This window comes from Chaetomium strumarium (assembly GCF_033439665.1).
Source record: "Chaetomium strumarium strain CBS 333.67 chromosome Unknown B0T15scaffold_1, whole genome shotgun sequence".
Taxonomy (NCBI): domain Eukaryota; kingdom Fungi; phylum Ascomycota; class Sordariomycetes; order Sordariales; family Chaetomiaceae; genus Chaetomium; species Chaetomium strumarium.
The window spans coordinates 2,316,849-2,337,507 of NW_026944429.1; the positions used below are offsets into that span (position 1 = coordinate 2,316,849).

The 20,659-nt window shown below is 56.0% G+C and overlaps 7 protein-coding genes across 7 annotated transcripts; 4 read left to right on the forward strand and 3 right to left on the reverse strand.

The window, feature by feature from the left end:
• Positions 1–1,837: 1,837 nt before the first annotated feature.
• On the forward strand, positions 1,838–2,245 carry B0T15DRAFT_386951 (uncharacterized protein; the record flags this gene model as incomplete). The annotated part of the gene is made up of 2 exons (XM_062864357.1): positions 1,838–1,978; positions 2,060–2,245. 2 exons carry the CDS (start codon positions 1,838–1,840, stop codon positions 2,243–2,245), a joined length of 327 nt encoding a protein of 108 aa, XP_062725817.1.
• A 115-nt stretch (positions 2,246–2,360) lies between these two features.
• Positions 2,361–5,611, reverse strand: B0T15DRAFT_481534 (WD40 repeat-like protein; the record flags this gene model as incomplete). Its single annotated transcript, XM_062866029.1, has 5 exons — positions 2,361–4,214; positions 4,674–4,698; positions 4,804–5,033; positions 5,101–5,399; positions 5,452–5,611. The coding sequence occupies 5 exons, from the start codon at positions 5,609–5,611 to the stop codon at positions 2,361–2,363; spliced, it is 2,568 nt and encodes an 855-aa protein (XP_062725818.1).
• A 1,090-nt stretch (positions 5,612–6,701) lies between these two features.
• On the forward strand, positions 6,702–9,542 carry B0T15DRAFT_22069 (Indigoidine synthase A like protein-domain-containing protein). Its single transcript, XM_062862808.1, has 2 exons — positions 6,702–8,019; positions 8,074–9,542. The coding sequence occupies exons 1-2, from the start codon at positions 6,808–6,810 to the stop codon at positions 9,301–9,303; spliced, it is 2,442 nt and encodes an 813-aa protein (XP_062725819.1). The 5' UTR covers positions 6,702–6,807; the 3' UTR covers positions 9,304–9,542.
• A 239-nt stretch (positions 9,543–9,781) lies between these two features.
• On the forward strand, positions 9,782–11,944 carry B0T15DRAFT_506756 (uncharacterized protein; the record flags this gene model as incomplete). The annotated part of the gene is made up of 5 exons (XM_062867603.1): positions 9,782–10,175; positions 10,270–11,026; positions 11,134–11,320; positions 11,809–11,872; positions 11,919–11,944. The coding sequence occupies 5 exons, from the start codon at positions 9,782–9,784 to the stop codon at positions 11,942–11,944; spliced, it is 1,428 nt and encodes a 475-aa protein (XP_062725820.1).
• A 901-nt stretch (positions 11,945–12,845) lies between these two features.
• On the reverse strand, positions 12,846–13,910 carry B0T15DRAFT_481537 (uncharacterized protein; the record flags this gene model as incomplete). The annotated part of the gene is made up of 1 exon (XM_062866030.1): positions 12,846–13,910. The coding sequence occupies one exon, from the start codon at positions 13,908–13,910 to the stop codon at positions 12,846–12,848; it is 1,065 nt and encodes a 354-aa protein (XP_062725821.1).
• A 2,532-nt stretch (positions 13,911–16,442) lies between these two features.
• On the forward strand, positions 16,443–18,885 carry B0T15DRAFT_22119 (FAD binding domain-containing protein). The gene is made up of 4 exons (XM_062862813.1): positions 16,443–16,869; positions 16,932–17,311; positions 17,371–18,405; positions 18,482–18,885. The coding sequence occupies exons 1-4, from the start codon at positions 16,628–16,630 to the stop codon at positions 18,781–18,783; spliced, it is 1,959 nt and encodes a 652-aa protein (XP_062725822.1). The 5' UTR covers positions 16,443–16,627; the 3' UTR covers positions 18,784–18,885.
• A 737-nt stretch (positions 18,886–19,622) lies between these two features.
• Positions 19,623–20,061, reverse strand: B0T15DRAFT_481539 (uncharacterized protein; the record flags this gene model as incomplete). Its single annotated transcript, XM_062866031.1, has 2 exons — positions 19,623–19,784; positions 19,864–20,061. The coding sequence occupies 2 exons, from the start codon at positions 20,059–20,061 to the stop codon at positions 19,623–19,625; spliced, it is 360 nt and encodes a 119-aa protein (XP_062725823.1).
• Positions 20,062–20,659: the final 598 nt, after the last annotated feature.

Here is a 20,659-nt window from a genome sequence, read left to right on the forward strand (position 1 = left end):
TCCCCGTGTTCAAGCAGGATCAGCCACCTCATCAGCCTAGGTGCGAGGGCCGATTGGGGGGAAGGCGAGACCTATCATGAAGGGCTGCCTGGGGCACTGCCGGTTTGTGGCCTGACACGTAGCCGCGCTGACATCAAACAGCTACCTTGTGCACCGCGTTGACCCGATGGAAGTTCTGTCGCTTGCATCAATTCCATGGCTTTGCTCGTAACACCTGAAATAACCCATTAGGGAAATGCGGCCGAGGGGAGTGCATGACGAGGCGGCCATTGGGACGGGAGCTGATAGCAAGCCAGCTCCCGTCGTCCCGGGCCTCGACTGTTTTGTGGGCGGGGTGTGAAACAGACGCAGCCAACTTCGGCGAGACCTGGAGCAAAACCCGTCTCTTAGTCGGGCGGCCGGGCACCCGACATAATTTCATTTGGAACTTTGGATCGGGTTCCGGCAACCCAACAACAATCAGGACGATTTGATTGTCGATAGGTTGCTTCGGAATAGCCCGGGCAGTGGGAGGTTTGAAGGTGGAATTCCATCTGGAGTGCATTGGATCCAATTGCGCTAGAATCATGCCCGATCGGCGATCCTCGCAGCTCCCTTGCTTCCGTCGGGAGCCGCTGCGGGGCCTGCAGGGGTGCCAAAAGCGGCAAAACGTAATTGGTGGGCTCAGGGAAGTTTCACTAAGACTAGTACCTAAGGCCGGGTACCTTAGGTAGCGGACTCAACCCTAGAATTGAACACTGGCAGTTAAAAGGCTCCTCACAACACCAACACTAACGTTACCGGTACGTGGAAGTCCCATCCACTGCGAGACACGTGAGGGCACCCCGCGTCTTTCTCCCGACTTTCAATCCTGAAGATGGTACGTATAAGTCGAGGAGCTGCTTCGGCTTACATGCTCTCCGAGTTATGCCAGGCCCAAAGGATCCGAGAGGATACATGTCATAGCAACCCCGAGAGCTGAAAGCACATGATGATCTCGCCATCTTCCAAAAATGCAAATGAGCTATTATTCAGGCGGGCGCTGCTATGAGCAGTTACTAGGACCTCAACTTGGACCGGCTTTCTCTCTTCTCAACTTCGTCGTTCTCTTCACTTGACCTTTTTGATCCTCCTATTATTCTTGCTGCCCCTTGTTCTATCACTACCGGGAAAAACTACAGAGGTCCAGTACAAATGAGCAAAGGCGATATTGGCATTTGAGTATATAGGTACATGTACCGGTACCTAACATGCATCTTAAGGGTCACTAACCTACAGTTTCAGCCCTTCAAGTTCAAAATGCTGAACCCTCTTATATTGCCCATGTCTCCATCGCTTCCTACCTGAAGGCTACGCAAGACGAGTACTAGATACAGGTTGCCGCAAGACGGGACCTGGGTCTCCTAGGCCGCGTTGAACACCCATTTGTTTACCATGGCAATGGCTCGCTCAATCTCCACCCCCTGTCTTGCTGCTATGGTGTCGATGATCCAGCCTCACTCTCAGGTGTATATCACACGCTCCAAGTTCGCACAATCCGTTTTTCTTTATGCCCAACTCAGAGCATTCTCGGACTCCTGCTTCGGGATGGGGATAGCTGCAGGCCTCTGTGCATATGCTTTAACTAAGGCGTTTGCCCTAACTTTGTCCCTTCCCATAATGATATGTCCAAACGCAACATAAAAAAGAAAGCTTTTCCATCCAAGAGCTTGAGCTCCTCGGTCTATAACTTCAAACGTATTGTACACGCTGCGCTGAGCCAGGCATCTCCAGCATTTCCCCGCTCAGTTCAACCCCTGAATTCCGCGTCGCGAAGGTACCTTAGACACCACAGCCCGAAGACCACCGGCAGCCCACCATGGGGAAGAAGAAGAAGGGCCATTCCATCGTCCAAGAGTTTAACGACTACTTCGGCACGGGCACACTCGATGACTGGCAACGCCTCTGCCAAGATATCGGCCTTGAGGGTGATCTGAGCAGCATCACCAGGTGTCGCAAGGTAAAACCCACCCTCATATGCAGTATGAAAACATCGCAATGGCAAGTCAAGCTCAACAATGGGTGGTGGGGGAGGATACAGGCTCTTCGGACAGTTCACGTCAACATCCACGACCTCATCGACGCCGTCAAGCAAGGCCGAAGACCGCGCCGCTTCAGAAACGCAGAGCAACTGGCCCAGTACACGGTCGCGACCGGGAAGATATATCCGAAGAGATGTGTCAAGGAGATGGGGCCGGTGAAGGCATTGATGCGACCTATCCTGTGAACGGAGGGAGTGCATAGGACAGCACGCGGTTTCTGTCTGTAACCTGGCCCGTTGGATATCTACCACCGCTAGCTGTATCCCAAACCCCAATGTGTACATAGCCGTCATGCTCCCATCAGCTCCTGATCTCCCACAACCGGATCTTGCCGACATCGTTGCCGACCGCAAGCACATCACTCCCGGAACTGAACGCCACCGCCGTGACTCTCCCCAGCGGCGTCTGCTCGGTGGGCCAGTTGCGGTAGACAGTGCAGCTCGGGAGGTGCACCAGCCTCAGCGCATCCTTTTTGAGCTGGCTGCCAAACGCAAGGAGCTGTCCGTCTGGGGAGAAGGTAACCACCGAGATGGCCGTCGTCAACTGCTCAAAGCTGCGCGTTGGTTCAGGAAGCTTCTTGACCTCCACGGACGCGAGCTCCGCTTTTGCCCCCTTTTGTTGTTGCTGTTGTTGTTGTTGCTGCTGCTGCTGCTGTTGCTTGGGCTGTCTCACGACGAGCTCGTTCCGATCATAGATGTTCAGAATACCGCTGTTCGACCCAACGGCAACCCACCTATCCCCTCCCAGCTCGGCCGGGCCGTTCCGCCCTCCCATCGCCATCACCGTGCCGCCAATGGACCCTTCATCCCTCCAGATCCCAACCGTCCGTTTCGCAACCACGCTCCACTCCGTAACCTGCCCGTCCTTCCCGGCAATGGTGAGCCCATTCCCATCGCTCCACCACGCGAAATCCGCCACGCCCCCGCGGCCATCAATCCTAGCCTGTGCAATCCACTGCATGGTCGCGATGCTGACCACGTTCAGCATCCCGCCCCCCTTCTTGTCCGACGCCTGCACCGCGAGATAGCGCCCGCAGGGGCTCACGCGGAACCGCTCCATGGTCCGGTGCTCCTTCTGGTGGCCGGCGATCCTGCTGACCTTCTTCACCAGGCCCGACGACAGGTTCCAGCTGTGGAAGTAGCGCCTGCGGCCGGCAAATACGACCTCGTCGCCGGAGCGGCCGACGAAAGCGGCGCGCCGCAGGTCGGTGCGCTTCACCTGCACCGACGTGAGCAGCGGGTGAGGCGTGGGGTGGGCGGAGGCGTCGAGGTGGTGCAGGTACATGATGGAAGAGGTGCTGGCGGACAGGAGGATGGGATGGCGCGGGTGGAAGGCGAGGCAGGAGACGCCGGCCTTGTGGCTGTCGGGGATGTCGCGGGTGCGTTGGATGTCGATGGTCTCTGGGCGGAGTTTGCGGCGCTTCGCGCGGGAGCCGTCTTCTGCGGCGGTGGGGCGGAAGGAATTGGCGTCGCGGAGGAAGGTGTCGAGCGGCAGGGGGTTGTCGATGCTTTCGCCGTCGCTGTCCACGTCCATGTTCGAGGCGGAAGAAGCGTCTGACGCAGCCGAGGAACGACGTCTTGTCCGTTTACTTGGCGCCTTGGCCCAGTCTGGCTGAGGATACAGACGGAGGTATTGCTGCCGTAACCGCCTTGCGTATTCCGCACCGCTGACGACGTCTTCTGCTTCGGAGGCCCTGAGCTTCCTAAGCCGGGTAGCCCCAGCAAGGGAGACGGTCAAGCGTTCGTCGTCGCTGTCCACCCAAGCAGGCGCCTCCTCGTCCTTCTCCTGCGGGATCTGACTTGTCTGTACTAGTTCAGCCGCTCCTTCGTCGTTCTCCCCTGTTGTATCCAGCGTAAAGAGCATCGAATCTGGGACATGCTCGTGGCCGGTGGCATCCTCATCTTCAGCAGCTGCTTTTACTAGCGCTTTGGAGTCGGTGACCGAAGGAAGGAAGTCGTCGCGGAATAGTAGCTCGCGGAAGGTCTCTTTGCTCCCTAGCACGAAGCGCTCGAGCTCATCCTCGTCCGAATCCTTTTCCAGCAGTGCATTTTCCCTCTCCTTTTGAAGCTCGTCGTCGTCCGACGCAGAGAAGGCATCATCTTCGCCAAAGCTGGCAAATGAGCCGTCGTCTGAGAGAATATCCTCTTCGTTTTGCTGTTGGCGGCGGCGTGACATTATGACGGCTGTGAGAGGTGGAAGAAGTTTCGACTCAAAAACACCGAGGGGCAGAATGCATCATTTGCTGGGACAGGAACTTTTTTTTTCGGGATCTCGTAGCCTTGCAGATGGAGGCCCTTCAACGCCCCACTTATTCCCACTTATCAGGATCTGTGACCTCAGCCTCGTTCATTTCACATGTCAGGGGAGGCGGAAGAACATGAACGCAGATTGTCCTCGTTTCCTCAAAATCTACATAGATGTCATGCGGATAATGGAGGAGAAGATGACGCGCTTCAAAAATGTGTTGCTCTTTTCAACATTGCCACTGGCTGGGCTATAACCATAACACATTCAACCAACTCCTTCCAGGGCCCTGGCGAATTGGCCGACTCGCAGTCTTGTGATGATCTCATTCCTCTGATTGAGAGGTCTCAGTTCATTCCTGCTTCCCACGCTCCGGTACCACCAATAAGAGGTGCTCGGCCATCCATCAGCAGTACCTTACAATAACAGCGCAGTCACCACACCAGCCAGCCCGATCCAGCCCATCCCTTTCTTCCAGCCAGCCGCGGCATTGCCTAACCCCTGTCCCTGACTCGTCTCTACAGCGGCAGCATCGCCAGGCGCAAACATGACGGGCACGTTGAAGTCGGCCGACGCGCGGATCTCCTCGGGCGTCAACATGTCATTGCTCAAAGCATCACACGAAGGCCTATCGGCCCTCTCCGGGATGCTGTTGGTCACCGAAATTGGCAAGTCGAAAATGGTGTAGTGGTCCTCGCCGTTGAGGCGGAAGGACTGGCGGATGGAGATCTGGAAAGCCCTTCCGTTAGATCCCGAACCATGCTAACCAAACGCAAGTGAGACCGGCCTGGCTTACGTTGTACACTCCCCGATCGGTGTCCCCGAGACCCTGCTGGTCTCCGCCGTTGCCAACTAAACAGTCGGGCCACAGCCACCTGACGTGCTTCACGGTGCTGCCGGGCTCTTGGAGCATGATGTCGCCCAGGCTGGCGTTGTTGGCCGAGGCGGTCCCATTGGTGATGGTGAAGTTGCGACCCTTGTCATAGCTGTAAAGGAAGATGTTGAGGTTATGGATGAGACTCGGGCTGTCATCTGAATAAGGGGGGAGCGGGAGGCGCCCATTCGCTGAAACGTCGAGGGCAATCTCAATGGTATCTATAGATGGGTCAGTAAGCTTCAGAGGCTCAGAGGATCTTGAGAAGCAGACCTCCGCCGAGCGGCGTATCCGGTTGCGGAGCGTCGACGATGACCAGACCCGGGGTGTAGATCTGGCCGTTTGCAATGGTAAAGTTCAGTGCTGAGGATATTCGGGCAGCGGACAAAAACGCTGCACCCGCGTATGCCCTCAGGGACTTGGAGGATACCATGCTCCCGGAACACACAAAACACAACTACAAGGAGCGTGAAGAAGAAGCAGTGAAACACCTCCAGGTGTGTAAGAAGCGTAGAGAAAGTATTATTTAGCGAATGGGAGAAGGCAACCCGCCATTACCGGATTACTAGAAACTAGATAGAAGACGGAAACTGTGGGAGAGAATCAGAAAGGAACGGAATGAAGTTGAGGCCGCTCAACAATATCGAGGGCCGACATGGCAATAACGGAACGAGATTGTCAGGAAGGGACTAAGGAAGAACTGGGTTCGCTTCCAGCCCTGTCTCGGATCCGCTTCGTGAGAATGCAGCATGATCGGTCTCGGCAGGGTGCCGTGCAACCGAACGCGAGGCGGCGAGACCAGCAAGTGGTTCTGTCTTTGGGGAGACGCCCGTTCACTTCGACGACACCGTATGAATGATGAGCAGTCGGCGACAGCGAGTGCCATAGAGAGGGCCGAGTGCCGTTACAGCACACCTCCTGGATATATAAAGGTGCTTTCAGCGTGTCGTCCGAAATCCGGTGTGAACGGATTCAAGTTTCAGATTAAAGTTAAGGAAAGTTCCTCAGTAGGATCGGGCGCCAACACATATTTGGCAAGCTTCGACATTGAATGTGGGGGCTGCTCGCGATGCAGGGCCGAACCGCCCGAGCGCAGGGGCCATTTCGAGCAGCTTCGCTGCCAGTGGTTGTGCAGCGTGTTTGGCTGAGGTTCCTGAGATGCGCGCAACCTTCCATGATAATAATAGACGGTCCTCTTTTGGGCTACTGGTCAACCAGGCGGAGAGCTTCAATTACCGTAAGTTGGCAACCTGGCGGCCATCACTTGAAATGGAAACCGTTAGCGTGTAAGTGCGCTGATTGGTCAATCAGCACCAAGTGCCTTAAGGAGGTAACTCAGGTATCCGCGATGGACCTCCACTCCTTCCAAAAGTGGTCTCACGATCACAACCTTCATCTCAACCTATGTCCCATATGACCGCGAAGGTTCCCAACGTTACATGATCTGCGGCGGTGCTCACTGTCCGTCCGAAGCAGATTAATCCCGTAGTTTCCCCGATTCTTGGATCTCAGAGCTTCCTGAAGAGAACGTGAACTCTCAGGACTGGAACCTCCTCATCTCATCCAAGACAACAACAACAACAACCAAAACTCCAACCACCGTCTCGACCTTTAAAATTCGGAGTTACCATGACAATACGCACCCTCTCCCGAATCCCCGCCGTCACCCGCAAATCCCTCCTCCTTCCCCGTCTTCGACCCCGTCATTTCACCACTCACGGGCCCAACGGCTTCAGTAGTCCGTCCCTCCTCAAGATCTCCCCCGAAGTCTCCGCCGCGCTGGCCTCCAACGGCCCCGTCGTGGCGCTCGAGTCGACAATCTACACGCACGGCGCCCTCGGCAGCGACCTCGACCTCGAGTCCATCGTCCGGCAGCACGGCGCCGTGCCCGCGGTATGCGGCATCCTGGCCGGCGTGCCCACCGTGGGGCTCGCGCCGGACGAGATCGAGCGCATGGTGCGCGAGGGCGCGAGGAAGGCCTCGCGGCGGGACCTGGCCTTCCTCGCTGCAGCGAGCATGCTTGGTGGCAGTAGTAGTAGTAATGGTAGTAGTGGTGGTGGTCACGGCGGGACGACCATCTCCGGGACGATGGTCTTGGCCAGGCTGGCGGGCATCCGGGTGTTTGGCACGGGCGGGCTGGGCGGCGTGCACCGTGGCGGGGAGAGCTCGATGGATGTGAGCGCGGACCTGACCGAGCTGGGGCGCACGAGGGTGGCGGTCGTGAGTAGTGGGTGTAAGGGGTTTCTGGACATCCCACGCACGCTGGAGTTTCTGGAGACGCAGGGGGCTTTTGTGGCCACGTTTTCGGACGGGAGGAAGGAGGGGCAGAGCGTGGTGGATTTCCCGGCGTTTTGGGCCAGAGAGAGCGGGACGCCGAGTCCGGCTGTTGTCAGGGATGAGCGGGAGGCGGCGGCGATTATCCTGGCGCAAGAGCGGTTGGGTGTCGAGTCCGGCCTGTTGTTTGCGAATCCTATTCCCGAGGAGGCTGCCATTCCGCGCAAGGAAATGGAGGCGGCCATTGACCTGGCCGTGCGGGAGGCGGACGAGAAGGGATTCACGGGCAATGCCAACACGCCGTATGTGCTAAAGAGGATCAGAGAGCTCACAGAGGGGAGGAGCGTGTCGGCGAACAAGACGCTGGTCCAGGCCAATGTTGCCCGTGCGGCCAAGATAGCGGTCGAGCTGGCCAAGATGATGGACGGCGCGCCCGTCACTCCGGGGACAGTGACGACTACGGTTACAACAAAGACGACTTCTTATTCGGGCATGGGCGGGGCTTCGGTGACATTGTCGCCAACAGTGGAGGTGCAGTCCAATGTCAAGACAGAGGTCCAGAAAGAGGTAGGGTCGAAGGAGATCAATGACTGCCGGCAACCAACCACTGACTAGGTCTAGCAAAGTCATTATCCTGTGAACGTCCTCGTGGCAGGCTCGGTCGCGCTTGACTTGAACTGCGATTACACCGGTGGCGTCGCCCCGGGAGGCGGTATGGCCGTCTCACCGGCATTACACACGTCGAATCCTGCTACGATCAACCAGTCCGTAGGGGGAGTGGGACACAACATTGCCCTGGCGGCACACAGGGTCAGCGAAGAAGGCAAGGTCCGGCTATGCAGCATGGTAGGCGACGACATCGCCGGCTCGACCGTCCTTTCGGCCCTGCAGAGCGCCGGCCTCGACACGTCTTGTATCCGCCAGCTCGGCCACGAATACCCTTCCACGCGAACGGCCCAATACGTCGCCGTAAACGACGCGCACAAGAACCTCGTGCTCGCCATGGCCGACATGGCCATTTTCTCGACCCACTCGTTCCCAACCTACTGGAACTCGGCCGTCGCGGCCGCCAAGCCCAAGTGGCTCGTCGTCGACGCGAACTGGTCCGAGGCCGACATCCAGACCTGGATCGACGCCGGCCGGAAGCACGGCGCCAAGGTCGCCTTCGAGCCCGTGTCGGCAGCCAAGTCGCAGCGGCTGTTCCCCGCCGTCAAGAGGCACTCCCACACCAAGCTGCTCGACGTCTACCCCTACGCGAGTGTCGACCTCTGCACGCCGAACCAGTTCGAGCTGCTCGCCATGTACGAGGCGGCCAAGCGCAACGGGTACCTCGACAACCACTGCTGGTTCGAGGTGCTCGACGCCTTCGGCATCACGCGCGGCGCCAGGGCGCAGTTTGTCGACATCACCTCCCCCGAGATGACGGATGCGGGCATCCCTGTGCAGAGTGTCAACCTGCTGCCTTACATTCCCACCATCGTCACCAAGCTGGGCGCGAACGGAGCGCTGTTGACGACGATCCTCGCGAAAGACGATCCGCGGCTGAGGGATCCCGATCATGCGAGGTATATCGTCAGCAGGTGCGTCAACGACCACCGGCATGTCGGCGGTGTGTATATGAGGCTGTTCCCGGCCGTGGAGAGGGTGAAGGACGTGGTCTCGGTGAACGGGGTCGGGGATACGGTTATGGGCGTGCTTGTTGCCGGTCTAGCGATGGGTGGGAAGGTGGAAAGCTTAATCGATGTCGCGCAGAGGGCAGCGGTCTTGACATTGAGGTGTAAGGAGGCTGTGAGCGAGGAGGTCGGCTCGTTGAAGGGGGAGCTTAGGAGGGCTGTCGAGGAGTCGCGGTGAAGGTGGACGGGGAATTGACCACCTTCGCTCTGCGGTCCATGTGCAGTCTCCTACACTACATAAGAAGAGACGAGAGGAAGAGAGGTGCATCATGATTACCGTGGAATCAATGCCTGGGCCCCGGTTCATGGCATACACCAAACCCGTCCCCCGTCCCCAATGATTGACAAAGCTATCCCGGGAAGAACCTCTAACAAGCGAGGACCCAAGACAACACAATGCAACCACATCTTTGCCTGATCGAGGTCGACGGCCAGCTTCCCCGCATCAGACCCCAAAGCAACCTCGGCAGCATGCATGCCCCACGTTCGCCCTGCTTGGCAGGGATGGACTACATATACGGATGTATCAGTCCTCTCAAGTTGGCAATTAGGAGACATCATGGATCCAGGATTGTCCTGTCCAATTCAAGACTTCTCCATACCACATACACAGCCCACATTGATTGACCTGGATCGGCGCCACCATCAATGCCAACATGCCCATGCACAAGGGCTTCCTTCCCCGGGAGGGCTTCAAGGGCGACACGGTGCTCAAGATCATCCGCAGCACGGCACTCAACCCGAAGCTCATCCTCCCCCTGCTCCTGCTGGCCAAATACACCAAGAAGGGCGAGAACTGGGCCATATTGCACCCAAAGGCCTACTCCCGCCTCAAGACGTTGCTGGTATTCGGTCTCCTGAGGTGGATCAACAACTACTTCTCGCGGGGCGTTCTGAATAACTGGGTCAGCGACGAGTATGACTGGACGAAGGAGATTGTTCTCATCACAGGAGGCGCGGGCGGCATTGGCGGTCAGGTTGTGCAGCTGCTGGCCGAGAAGGGCATCAAGGTCGTCGTGCTGGATATCCAGCCCCTGACCTACACTGCTGGTAAATTAAACGATACTTAACTATATATATCCCTCCCTTACCTTCGTCATTACAAAACCCGCAAACTAACGCAGGGAAAACAAAAACGAAAAAGGACCTACCGTCCACTACTTCAAATGCGACATCACCTCCCGCAAGGCCCTCCCCCGCACCGCCGAGCAAATCCGCCTCGCCGTGGGCCACCCAACCATCCTGATCAACAACGCCGGCGTTGTGCAGGGGCGCACCATCCTCGACGCGACCGAGCACGACATCCGCTTCACCTTCGACGTGAACACGCTGGCGCACTACTGGACGGCGCAGGAATTCCTGCCGCACCTCGTCCGCCTCAACCACGGCATGGTCGTGACGGTCGCGTCCGTGGCCGCGTGGGTGGCGGTCCCCAACATGGTCGACTACGCCGCCTCCAAGGCGGCCGCGCAGGCCTTCCACGACGGGCTAACCGCCGAGCTCGGCACGCGGTACGGCGCCCCGCGCGTCCGCACCGTGGTGGTCAACCAGGGGTACACCACCACGCCGCTGTTCGAGGGCTACCACAATGACAGCCCCTTCCTGATGCCTGCGCTGCATCCCGAGACGGTGGCCGAGGCGATTGTCGCGCAGGTGCTGAGCGGCGAGAGCGGGCAGGTGATCCTGCCGGAGTTTGCGAGCTATGCGCTGCCGGCGCTGGCGGGCATGCCGCATTGGTATCAGAACCGGCTGAGGAAGAAGAATCAGAGGATCATGCGGGACTTTAGAGGCAGGAAGGTGGTGCAGGATGTGGAGGGGTTCTATGCCGAGCGGGAGAAGGAAGATGGGACAGGGGAGGAGCGTGGAGCAGGAGAGGTTGGGAGTACTGTGTTGGTTGGAAAGTGAGGGGTTTCTCTCAGTCTCTGACGTACGGCGGCGAAATGCGATTATTTGGGTACTCATGTTCTTTGTGCGTTGTTCATGGCATATTTGGAGCCTACTAACTAAGCGTTTTGGGGGTCATGATGATGATGGTCATCGAGCTTGTCCAGGGCGGCTGCATTCTAAACCTGATCAAACGCGCCGAGGACGGCAATGGTCAAACTGTTGACCCCACGCTGCTCTCACCCGAGTCCTTTCGGATTCGAGTGGTCCCAATCGATTTCAACTACATCAAGGTGCTCTATGGCCCTTGGGTAACTATACGCACCACATCACGCCCTGACTGCGTATTGAGCTCGTGTAGTTCTCCCTCGATCCGTTCCAACTGAGACTTGATGGTCCTAATCGAAATGCCTTCAAAGTCTCATTTTCCTTCTGGAGGCGAACATCCAGAGCTCTAACACGACTCGTCAGAACATCCATGGCTTCCTTCTGGTCTTTGTGAATGTCCTAAGAACACACGGATTTCGGTCAGGAGCGTAAGGGAGGGATCGGGTGGTTCTTGGGGGGCTGCCTGTTTTGGCTGGCAAAACCGAAGAAAGAGCCTGATCGTAGACCAGGCGGCAAGGGCGGAAGTAATGCCTCCGAGAGCAGTGAAGAACGCCATCCAGATGTTAATGAACGACATGGATGCTTGCTTCAGTGTCAGGAACAGAGTTGAAACAATTTGCGGTTCTGTTATGACGAGAAGAGAAGAGAAAAGGAGAAGAGGCGTCGAAAGCCATTTTGACGCTATGAACAGCACCCGACGGCACCTGCTCAATACCCGAGTCTTGTGACAACTGGCAGGCGCGAGGATGAAATCTGTAAGAGCAAAGATGGTTGTCCCCCGTCCACCACCTTCCTCCTCAGATAAGAAAGTTATTCGCAACCAGTGAGCGAGGTCGTGCTATCCATATTTACTTTTCTCGCAGAGACGAGGGACCAGACGTAGCAAGATTAGAAGGCACGACAGTCATACCATTGTCGCTGCCGGGTTCTTGGGTGGTCTATTTATTTCTTTTTTTGGGGGCGTGGGGGAAGAATAAAAAGAAAACCGAATGAAAGGAAAAGGGCCCGAAATGTCTTGCGCTCGATCTCTCTCCCGAGCGCTAGGTTTTCAATTTTCTCAACCGGGATTCCGTTCCCCGTCTGTGTATATCCGCCCGTCTGGGCTGCCAGCAGCACCGTCTCGCTTTTGGAAAGAGGAAGAAGCCTGCATCCCACGTTGGGACGGCAGGTAGCGCCCTCAACTAGGTCTTCCGAGCGGCAGCAGTCGCACTTTCCATATCTTCCATGTAGAGATAACCCAGGTAGAATCACAGTCAAAAAGTTGGGTCACACTTTAAAACCGGGATTTATATGGCAATTTGTATAAGGGCGCTTGATACACTTAACAAAAACCAGAACCCATCTCTACCTACCGAATGAAAATGGAAAATGAATAGCTAGGTAAAGGCATCTTGTAAAGATCCCCTTGGAGGGATTTCCGTGGCTTTTTTTTAAAAATTCATCTATACCCTTTTGTGATGTGTTGAACATGGTGAGTTTTGGTGGGAACTGGGGAGTGTGACCCAACTTTTTGACTGTGGCTTTAAGGAGTTCAAAATCGTACAATCTACCTACCTTTCAAGGGTAATGAGTTGGAAGGGATGACGACCCCAGGCGCACTCTGAGGGACCGCTTGGAGGTCTTGCTGTTCGTTGGATTCTGATGTGCTTCCCATTGGCCGAATTTGGATTTCCTTGTCTGGTAAATACCCGTCTGTTTCGTTGTGTTGCCGGTGTCTGAACGAGAGTTTCAATACCGCGGCTCGTGAGATTCCCACATGGCCTTGACTGCGCCTGGAGGATACGCCGACATGTCTCGCTGCGTGCGATGGGCGGAGACGGTCATCGCGTTCCCAAAAGCCTCCCATTTTGGATCCATGGGCGATCGGCCACTTCCCAATCGCTGATAGGAAGTGACGCTAATGAACCAAAATGCCGCAGGCTGCTCCTCTACACAACCCTCTTTTACATCCTCCAGCCTCTGCTCCACCGTAATCGCGAAATCCGTGAGACATCGACGGCATGACTGGATCAGGTCATGACATGGTGTAAAGATATCCACAGAAGGGGAGGTGGGACGGAGGAGGGCACGAATATAACAGAAGTCCGACCACGTGGGAGAGGGACGGAAGGAAGGGTTGGGAGAGCAGAAGGCCGGGCCCGATGTCCTGATGTGACCGCAGATATGGCGCTCTTCGTGGTCGATTGCGGCTCTCAGCGAGTCATCAGTCCAGCCAGCGCCACTTAGGGTCCGGGTAGCCGAGAGAAATAGCTCGTCTTGTACAATCCGGGCGGACCATCTTTCTTCCCAAGGCAGCCATTTTCCTTGCCAGGGGACCAGGGTAGTTGAGCTAGCTTCAACGCTAAAGCTCTCTAAAGGCAAGCCTTTCGAGGGGCCGAAGAAATAACGGTTCATGGCAAGGCGGACGCTCTGGTAGTCGATGCTAAAGCTACTTCCTTCGAGCCAACGTCTATTGTGGTAAGGGTGGCTGGGGTACCAGCCGACCATCCACGAATAGCTATGGCGAGTGCCACCAGTTGGTCCTCGAGTGGAAATAGGATGTAGAAGGGAGTAGTAGTGGCAGCACCACCAAGTGTGTCCTAGGTCCTTCTCGAGTAGTAGCTGTAAATCCTGGCGCTCCACTGCATTCATGTCGAGGCCAAATCTTGCCCTCGGAAAGATGAGGTTAAAGAGAGCCTTGCATGTCAGCGACAAGGCTACGGCTAAAGCCGGCGGCAAGTGTTCGCGAGAGAGGTAAAGAACGATATCGGCAGGTAACTGCAAAAAGGCTGGCAGCGGCTGCAGCGGTGACATTGCCGAGGGTGGCCGCTCTACCAGCAGAGTGCAGCAAACCTCCCGCTTTCGCTTTCGCTGTCCGCACAGGCACGACAACAAAGTATGAAAACTGATTTGGTCCATTCTGTTCGCTGGTCGTCTCAGCGGGGAGGGTATGGGGTCTTGGAGGAGAATCAGAAGACGACGAGAGAAGATTTGTATTGAGAAAAACGACCTCCATGTGGCGTAGTAAATGGATTGGTTGACGCTGACATCATGGTCGGTCACCAGTGGAAACCTACGTTCAGGTGCACACACACAAGCCTGACTGGAAGAGCGAATTCCATCGTCGCCTGCCCATCGGCCTGTCAAAGCCGTTGACCCACTAGTTTGTTGATAAGGCTGTCACTTTCGAGGAATACACCCATATGGCGGCCGAAATCGTGCGCCGACGAGAAGAACAGGAAGTTCAGCCTCGTCGCTGGCTGACTACCTACATACCTTGACGAGAAGAATCGACAGATCAACCGGCAAGACCCGCGCATAGTTCCCTAACTTCCCTTGGCGAACCGCTCCCTAGACCGTCGTCGCTTGAACTCCCGCCGCTGCGCCAAAAACTCAAGAGCACCCCCTCAGCAAGGTGACAAATTGGGAGGAACAGATCAGCAGGATCTCAAGCAACACGAAGCCATGCACTGGTCGTGGACGGTCCGTTCGAGTTTCGACGCCATCCGGCTGGGGGAAGCGACATCCTCGCGATCCGCCCAAGAGCGTAAAGGCAGTGCCATAGAGCCAGCCAACGATGAACGAAGAGGGTAAAAATCTTTGGCTCCTCGTCGGGAAGCCTCATCTCGTCGTGGCCCTGGGAGAACCAGTTTTTGAAGACCTCGGACGGGCCTGGTCAGCCACGCCACATCATTGACCACCTGAAGTTCACCATCGCCAAACCGACCATCGACGACCCAACGAGACAGTGACTGGCGCTATCGATTCACCGATCCACGTCGATAGCGGCTGAGCACCCCTCACATCGGAGACACCGTCGCGGCTCTCACCCCTTCGCGATCCCACCCTTGGCGGCTCGCCCCCGTCAGCGGCTGGGCTCATCGGACCCAGAGATACCGGATGGCATATGTTCGTCTCATCATTAGCGTCTAGACCAGACGGACATATGCCGCCCGAGTTCTCCTACTATAGTCGGAACTTCATCTTCTCTTGCTGTAATCGGAACTCACCCTACTGTAATCAGAACTCAGAACTTACCCTATTCTAGTCGGAACTTGTTCCGCCCTTCGATCAAAGGAGTACCTGTCATCAGAGTCCATCATCTTATAGTAGTAGAGACGGCTACTAGTAGCTAGCCTGTAGAGCATCTTCTAATGCAGTTTTATTGATGTTCTGCAAAACTGTTGGAAGTTTCTATTGAAATCCATATCCCGAGTTATACCTATTACTCTAGAATATATGGTTCTACTTCGTAAGTAGTTGGTATCAAGTCTAACCCACTACCGAATCGGGAAATTATAGTTCTCTCGTATGTAGCAAGGATGATTATCATAGTTCTTGCACTTACATCTTTTCCTACTGTAGCAGACAGGTGAATGAGATTAGGGACAATCAATTATCATCATCAGATTAACACAAGTTGCCGATAAGCAAAGGCTCCTACGGGATACAGATATACACTCTTCCCTCATTACCTGGTAGGCCGCAGGGGCAGGCAATTCTTATGTATGTAAGGTATGTAGTACTGAAGCAAGCGTCGTCGGCCCGGCCGTTGACGCACCAGGCTCTGGAATGGTGCCAGGGGGTCCGAGCACCCTGAATCGGGCTCGCCTGAGGAATGTCTGCCGAGCCATTCTGGACTGGGCTGCTTGACCGTTAGACGAATTCGCGGTAGCCAATGGGAGCCTGCGGAATGGAAGCACCTGCGGAGCCACGCGGAGCGCCGTCTAAGATCAGATCATCCCCTGTGTCGAATCAGCCCACTTTGTGCCGCAAAACGGGGAATCATGGAATCGCTGATATCGCGATGTCCAGTGCTACGAAATCCGCCTTTGCGCCGTCGATGATCAAGGCATCACCGCCGCCGGCCGCCCGCCACTACCCCTTGACGGGGTTAGTCGAGCCCCGGAAAGCCCACGGTTTTTGGCGCACTCCCAATGCCCCTCGTTCCCACCTGACGTGTCGCCGGGCTTGTTGCTGGGAGGAATTCCCTGAGCGCAATGCCCCTTCAAGCTTTCCACGTACTCTCCCCGTTGAGCCCAATCGGCGCCCTTTCCAAAGGGACATAGCGGCCCTTGTGATTCGTTGTTACATACCCCAGACCAGCAGCTACCTGCATCCCAGCTCATTTGCAGATCCCTCATTCCACCTGGTCCCCTAGTGGCGTTGCGTCTAGCAGATTATCTTTCCGACTGCTAGAGAGACCCGTCTTTGCATTTCAACCATCTACCACTGGGGATTCCGGGTTTTGACAGCGACTTCTCTCTGTGGTAGTGTACGCTGCTCGGAACTTCGCAATAAAGTACCAGGTGGAAGCCGCCGTCGAGACACCCCGCCTGCCTACGTCCCTCCTCCACCCCGCGCGCAGGCCCTACCTTCCCTGCCCTCCGAGACTACGGCCTATATCTCTGACGATATCATTCCTTGCATGGTAACGGTCCTTGCCAATTCCGTTCCTGCTCAAGATTTCGACACAAAGACGTCCCTCTCGGTCGGCGCCTCCTTGCAGTCCCAAGCGGACCGCGGCCGCTATGGCACCCGCCGCCGTTCTGGAGAAACCCGGGGAAGATCAGTCTAGCGAAGACCGGATGGAGTCGATCGAGTGCGCAGACCGCCTGACACTGCTCCGGAGCATGCCCGAGGCGCCGCTCGAATGCCAGGTCTGTGTCGTCGGCGCCGGCCCGGCCGGCCTGATGCTGGCGTGTAACCTGGCACGGTGTGGCATCAAAGTAGAAGTTGTGGACGACCGGGCGGACCAGACGCCTGTGGGTAGGCAAGTCACGTAGACCAGCTTTGTCCCCCATGCATCCATGGTCTGACCAGTCGACTTCACAGAGCCGATGGCTTACAACCCAAGACGATCGAGACGTTCCGACAAATGCGCCTGGCAGACCCTCTGTTGCAGCGCGGCGTCCGAGTGTACGACATCTCCTTCTGGCGCAGCACGCCGGACGAGCCACTCCATCGACTGGGCCGCGAAGTCCACTACCCACCCGTCATTGACGTATTGGATCCCTACATCCTGCTGGTGCACCAGGGCATGGTCGAGAGCTTGTTCATTGAGGACTTGAGGAAGCGCGGTGTCGAGGTGCGCAGGAACACAGCGTTCGACTCGTACAGTGTCTGTGACAACAAAGGCGGCCCGCTCCAGATTAATTGCCGCACGAATGTCACGCAGGACCGCAAGACGCTCCTGACACAGTATCTTGTCGGCTGTGCGTATTTCCCAAAGAGTGCATGACGAATAGCAAAGCCGGGCTGACGCTTTATGCAGGTGACGGCGCACATTCCAAGGTCAGAAAGAGTATTCCAGATGCTAAACCTGTGGGCATGTCGCAGCCTTCGGTCTGGGGTGTCTTGGACGGAGAGCTGATCACCGACTTTCCCGATATCTGGTCCAAGACGCTTGTCTATTCACAGGAGCACGGTTCCATCCTGATCATCCCCCGTGAACGCAACATGACGCGCTTCTACATCGAGCTCAAAAGTTCGGGGAAGGCAGAGCGGAACCAGCTCGGCCAGGAATTTGTCATGCAACGTGCCAAGCAGATCATGGCCCCGTTTGAGGTCGGGTGGAAGTCCATTGAGTGGTTCGGCCGCTACCAGATCGGTCAGCGAGTGGCAAGCCGCTTCTGCGACAACCATCAGAGGGCATTTCTTGCCGGAGACGCCAGCCATACACATTCACCCAAGGCTGCTCAAGGCATGAACACCTCAATGCACGATGCCTGGAACTTGTGCTGGAAGCTCAACCTTGCGGTCCGGGGTCTCGCCAAACCAGCATTGCTGGAAAGTTACGAGGAGGAGCGGAGGAAGATCGCTCTGGATCTGGTTAACTTCGACTACGAGCATGCCAACCAAATTGCCGGGGGTGACGCTGTGGCCCTTGCGGAGAACTTCAAGACCAACGTTCGGTTCATCTCGGGCATTGGTGCCGAGTACGGCGAGAACGCCATCAACATGACGGAACCCCAGATTTGGGTCATGGGAGAGGCCAAGCCGGGGTGCCTCCTACCACCAGCCAAGGTCACCCGCTACCTGGATTCCAACCCGGTCGACATACAGCTTGACATTCCCATGCTGGGCCAGTTCCGCATCTATCTCCTGATGTGGGATGTGCACCAGTCGCGCATCTTCCTCGAGACATTCTGTGATGCCATTGCCTCGAAAGACTCGTTGGTGAGCCGACTTTCCGCTGCGGCAAGCATCTCGTATGCCAAGCAGCCCCGTGCGCCCGCCCCCGAGGATATCTACCTACGCCCGGAGCGCTACACGGCAGTCAGCCATCTCTTCACATTCGGTCTGATCAGTACGTTAACTCACTGTTCAGTTCTGTTTCTCCTCTTTGCTCTGTTGCTGCTTTTGATACTAACCTGTTTCCTTAGCAACCATGCCCAAGTCGGAAATCGAAGTGACAGACCTCCCCGCCCTCCTCCAAGACAGCCGCTGGACGTTCTACCTGGACGACGTTCCTGAACAGGACACGCGGGGCTCGCTCTGCACCAACAAGTGGCTCGGCAGCCTCGGGCCGGGCGAGGTCGCCATCGTGAATGTGCGGCCCGACGGCTATGTTGGGTCCATAGGCCGCTGGGACTCCAGTATCGATGAGGCCGGGGAGGACGCCGCCAAGTGGTTGGATGCGTACTACGACCGGTTTTTGCAAGTGCCGGCGACGGTCCAGGCTTAATTTGACCCCGTCGTCCGTGACGGCGAGCTTATAATCTGGCGAGCCGGCGAGTGGCACGGGGTGTGGCACGGGGTGGGATGTTGAATATAAAATAAAGACGGGGTTAGACGTGGTGGTTGTTAACCCGCTAGGGGTGTGCTTGTATGTTCGTACCTTATCTACCATGGTTCGCTTCTTCTGCATGGCGCTCGGAGTCAACATGGCATGCAAACAAATACATGCTGGGTTCAAGATGTAGTTCTGTCTGTAGTCTTTGGGAAGTTTGTTGTGCTTCTATATCAATGGCACCGTGCCTTGGATTTCTATTCACGCCATATGGTATGCTTTGATGTCTTTTTTTGGGAGTCTATGCTGCGTACACTCCCACTCTCCAACATCGGCCATGGATATCTAACAGGCAATAAACCACGATCACGTAAACGGAAATTTCAAAAATGTCCCTTTGCTTTCCGGTCGAAAGAGTCCATGTGTTGACGTATTGCCTACCAGCCTAATTATAGGGCGCTTCGATAATAAAGTCCGGAGCAGGCGGTCGGATTGTTGACAGCCGCTCTGAATCTGAAGTCATCTAGTCCGCGCATCACGTCTACCGAGAATGAGTTCACTCATTTGTCACACTCATTTATCCACATAGCCACGAGCCTAAACATTGAAAGTACCTAAGAGCAGATTTGGGTTCTGCGGCAACAGAACCTTTCGAATTGGTCCTGGTTCGAAAGACATATATTTTCACGAGGTAAACATTCAATGGTTCTAATTGATTTGATTCAACGGCCTAAGAGACAACTCATAATACAAGAGATTTCATATCGTTAACATCATCGACTATCCAACACCCTTTATTTCTTGCTGCCAGTGTCGTGGATGACGTTGGGAACAGCCCTCTCGATCGACTCGGGGAGCTTCTCCTGGACCTTCTTGGGGACAATGGACGCGTTGCCATCGTCCTTTGCGTGTGTCTTGTGGGTGCTCTGGCCGGGTTCGGCGCCTGTTGGGTGGAGCTGTAGTTCCGTCAGTATCTGACGTGAATTCAACCTAAGGACTCTATATATAGAGTATTTTGAAAGGCTCAAAGCATACCTTGTCGGGGAGAGCCTCTTCAAGACCCTGGGGAGCGGCCTCCTGGACCTTGCCGGGAACCTTGGAGTGGCCGGTGGCGTGGGACGCGCCCTGCCCGTGCTGGTTGGTGGACTGCATTCTGACGAATGATGATGCTGTGATGCGGGTGGCTTGTACAATCGGTCGTGTGAAATTGCGAAGTTTGAGTGCAATTGACATGTTCTGGATGAAGATGGAGGAGTAAGATCAGGCCATTGGGGGTTACAGATCTGGATGTTTATATAGATCTCAGTTCTCTATCCCTCACTGCAACGCTTCACGTTGGATTCCTTTGCCAAATGCCAGTTGAGGGCTCATCATGGTCCGCTTTCAATTCCTTGGCTGAGATCATGCCGCAGAGTGGTGGCGCACTCACGGCTTGCTAAAGCGCATCGAGCGCTCTCGATCCCCAGATCTTTGCAAAAACGTCATTCATTTTCAACTTCGATCGGGTGCGGGAAACATGATGCAAGTGGCGGGAACCTGCTGTCATGGGCGGGCCATGGAGAATCTCATCGGGGAGTTGAGCGGTCCGAGTCGCCGCCCATCTCGATCGTTAGCAGCCATCGCCAGCATTCGGCTTGGTCACTTTCCGGACCGGACTGCCGGGAAAAGTACCTAGTCGCTTCCTGCCTGTGATGACTTGCAGCTGCAAGCCATCGGAGGATGCGCCCATGGGGTATATGGAATATGGAAACAATGGTAGAACGAATCATGCGAGGTTGTGTCCACTACGTCACCAAGGCTTACCAATGTTATCCAGACTAACGTAAGTGTA

What these genes read in the sequence shown, in the direction of transcription:
- B0T15DRAFT_22069 (XM_062862808.1), top strand. Translation starts at nt 6,808, where the DNA reads ATGACAATACGCACCCTCTCCCGAATCCCCGCCGTCACCCGCAAATCC. An exon ending in AGACAGAGGTCCAGAAAGAG is followed by an intron (nt 8,020 to 8,073) that starts GTAGGGTCGAAG and finishes GACTAGGTCTAG; the next exon opens with CAAAGTCATTATCCTGTGAA.
- B0T15DRAFT_22119 (XM_062862813.1), top strand. Translation starts at nt 16,628, where the DNA reads ATGGCACCCGCCGCCGTTCTGGAGAAACCCGGGGAAGATCAGTCTAGC. An exon ending in GACACAGTATCTTGTCGGCT is followed by an intron (nt 17,312 to 17,370) that starts GTGCGTATTTCC and finishes CGCTTTATGCAG; the next exon opens with GTGACGGCGCACATTCCAAG. An exon ending in CTTCACATTCGGTCTGATCA is followed by an intron (nt 18,406 to 18,481) that starts GTACGTTAACTC and finishes CTGTTTCCTTAG; the next exon opens with CAACCATGCCCAAGTCGGAA.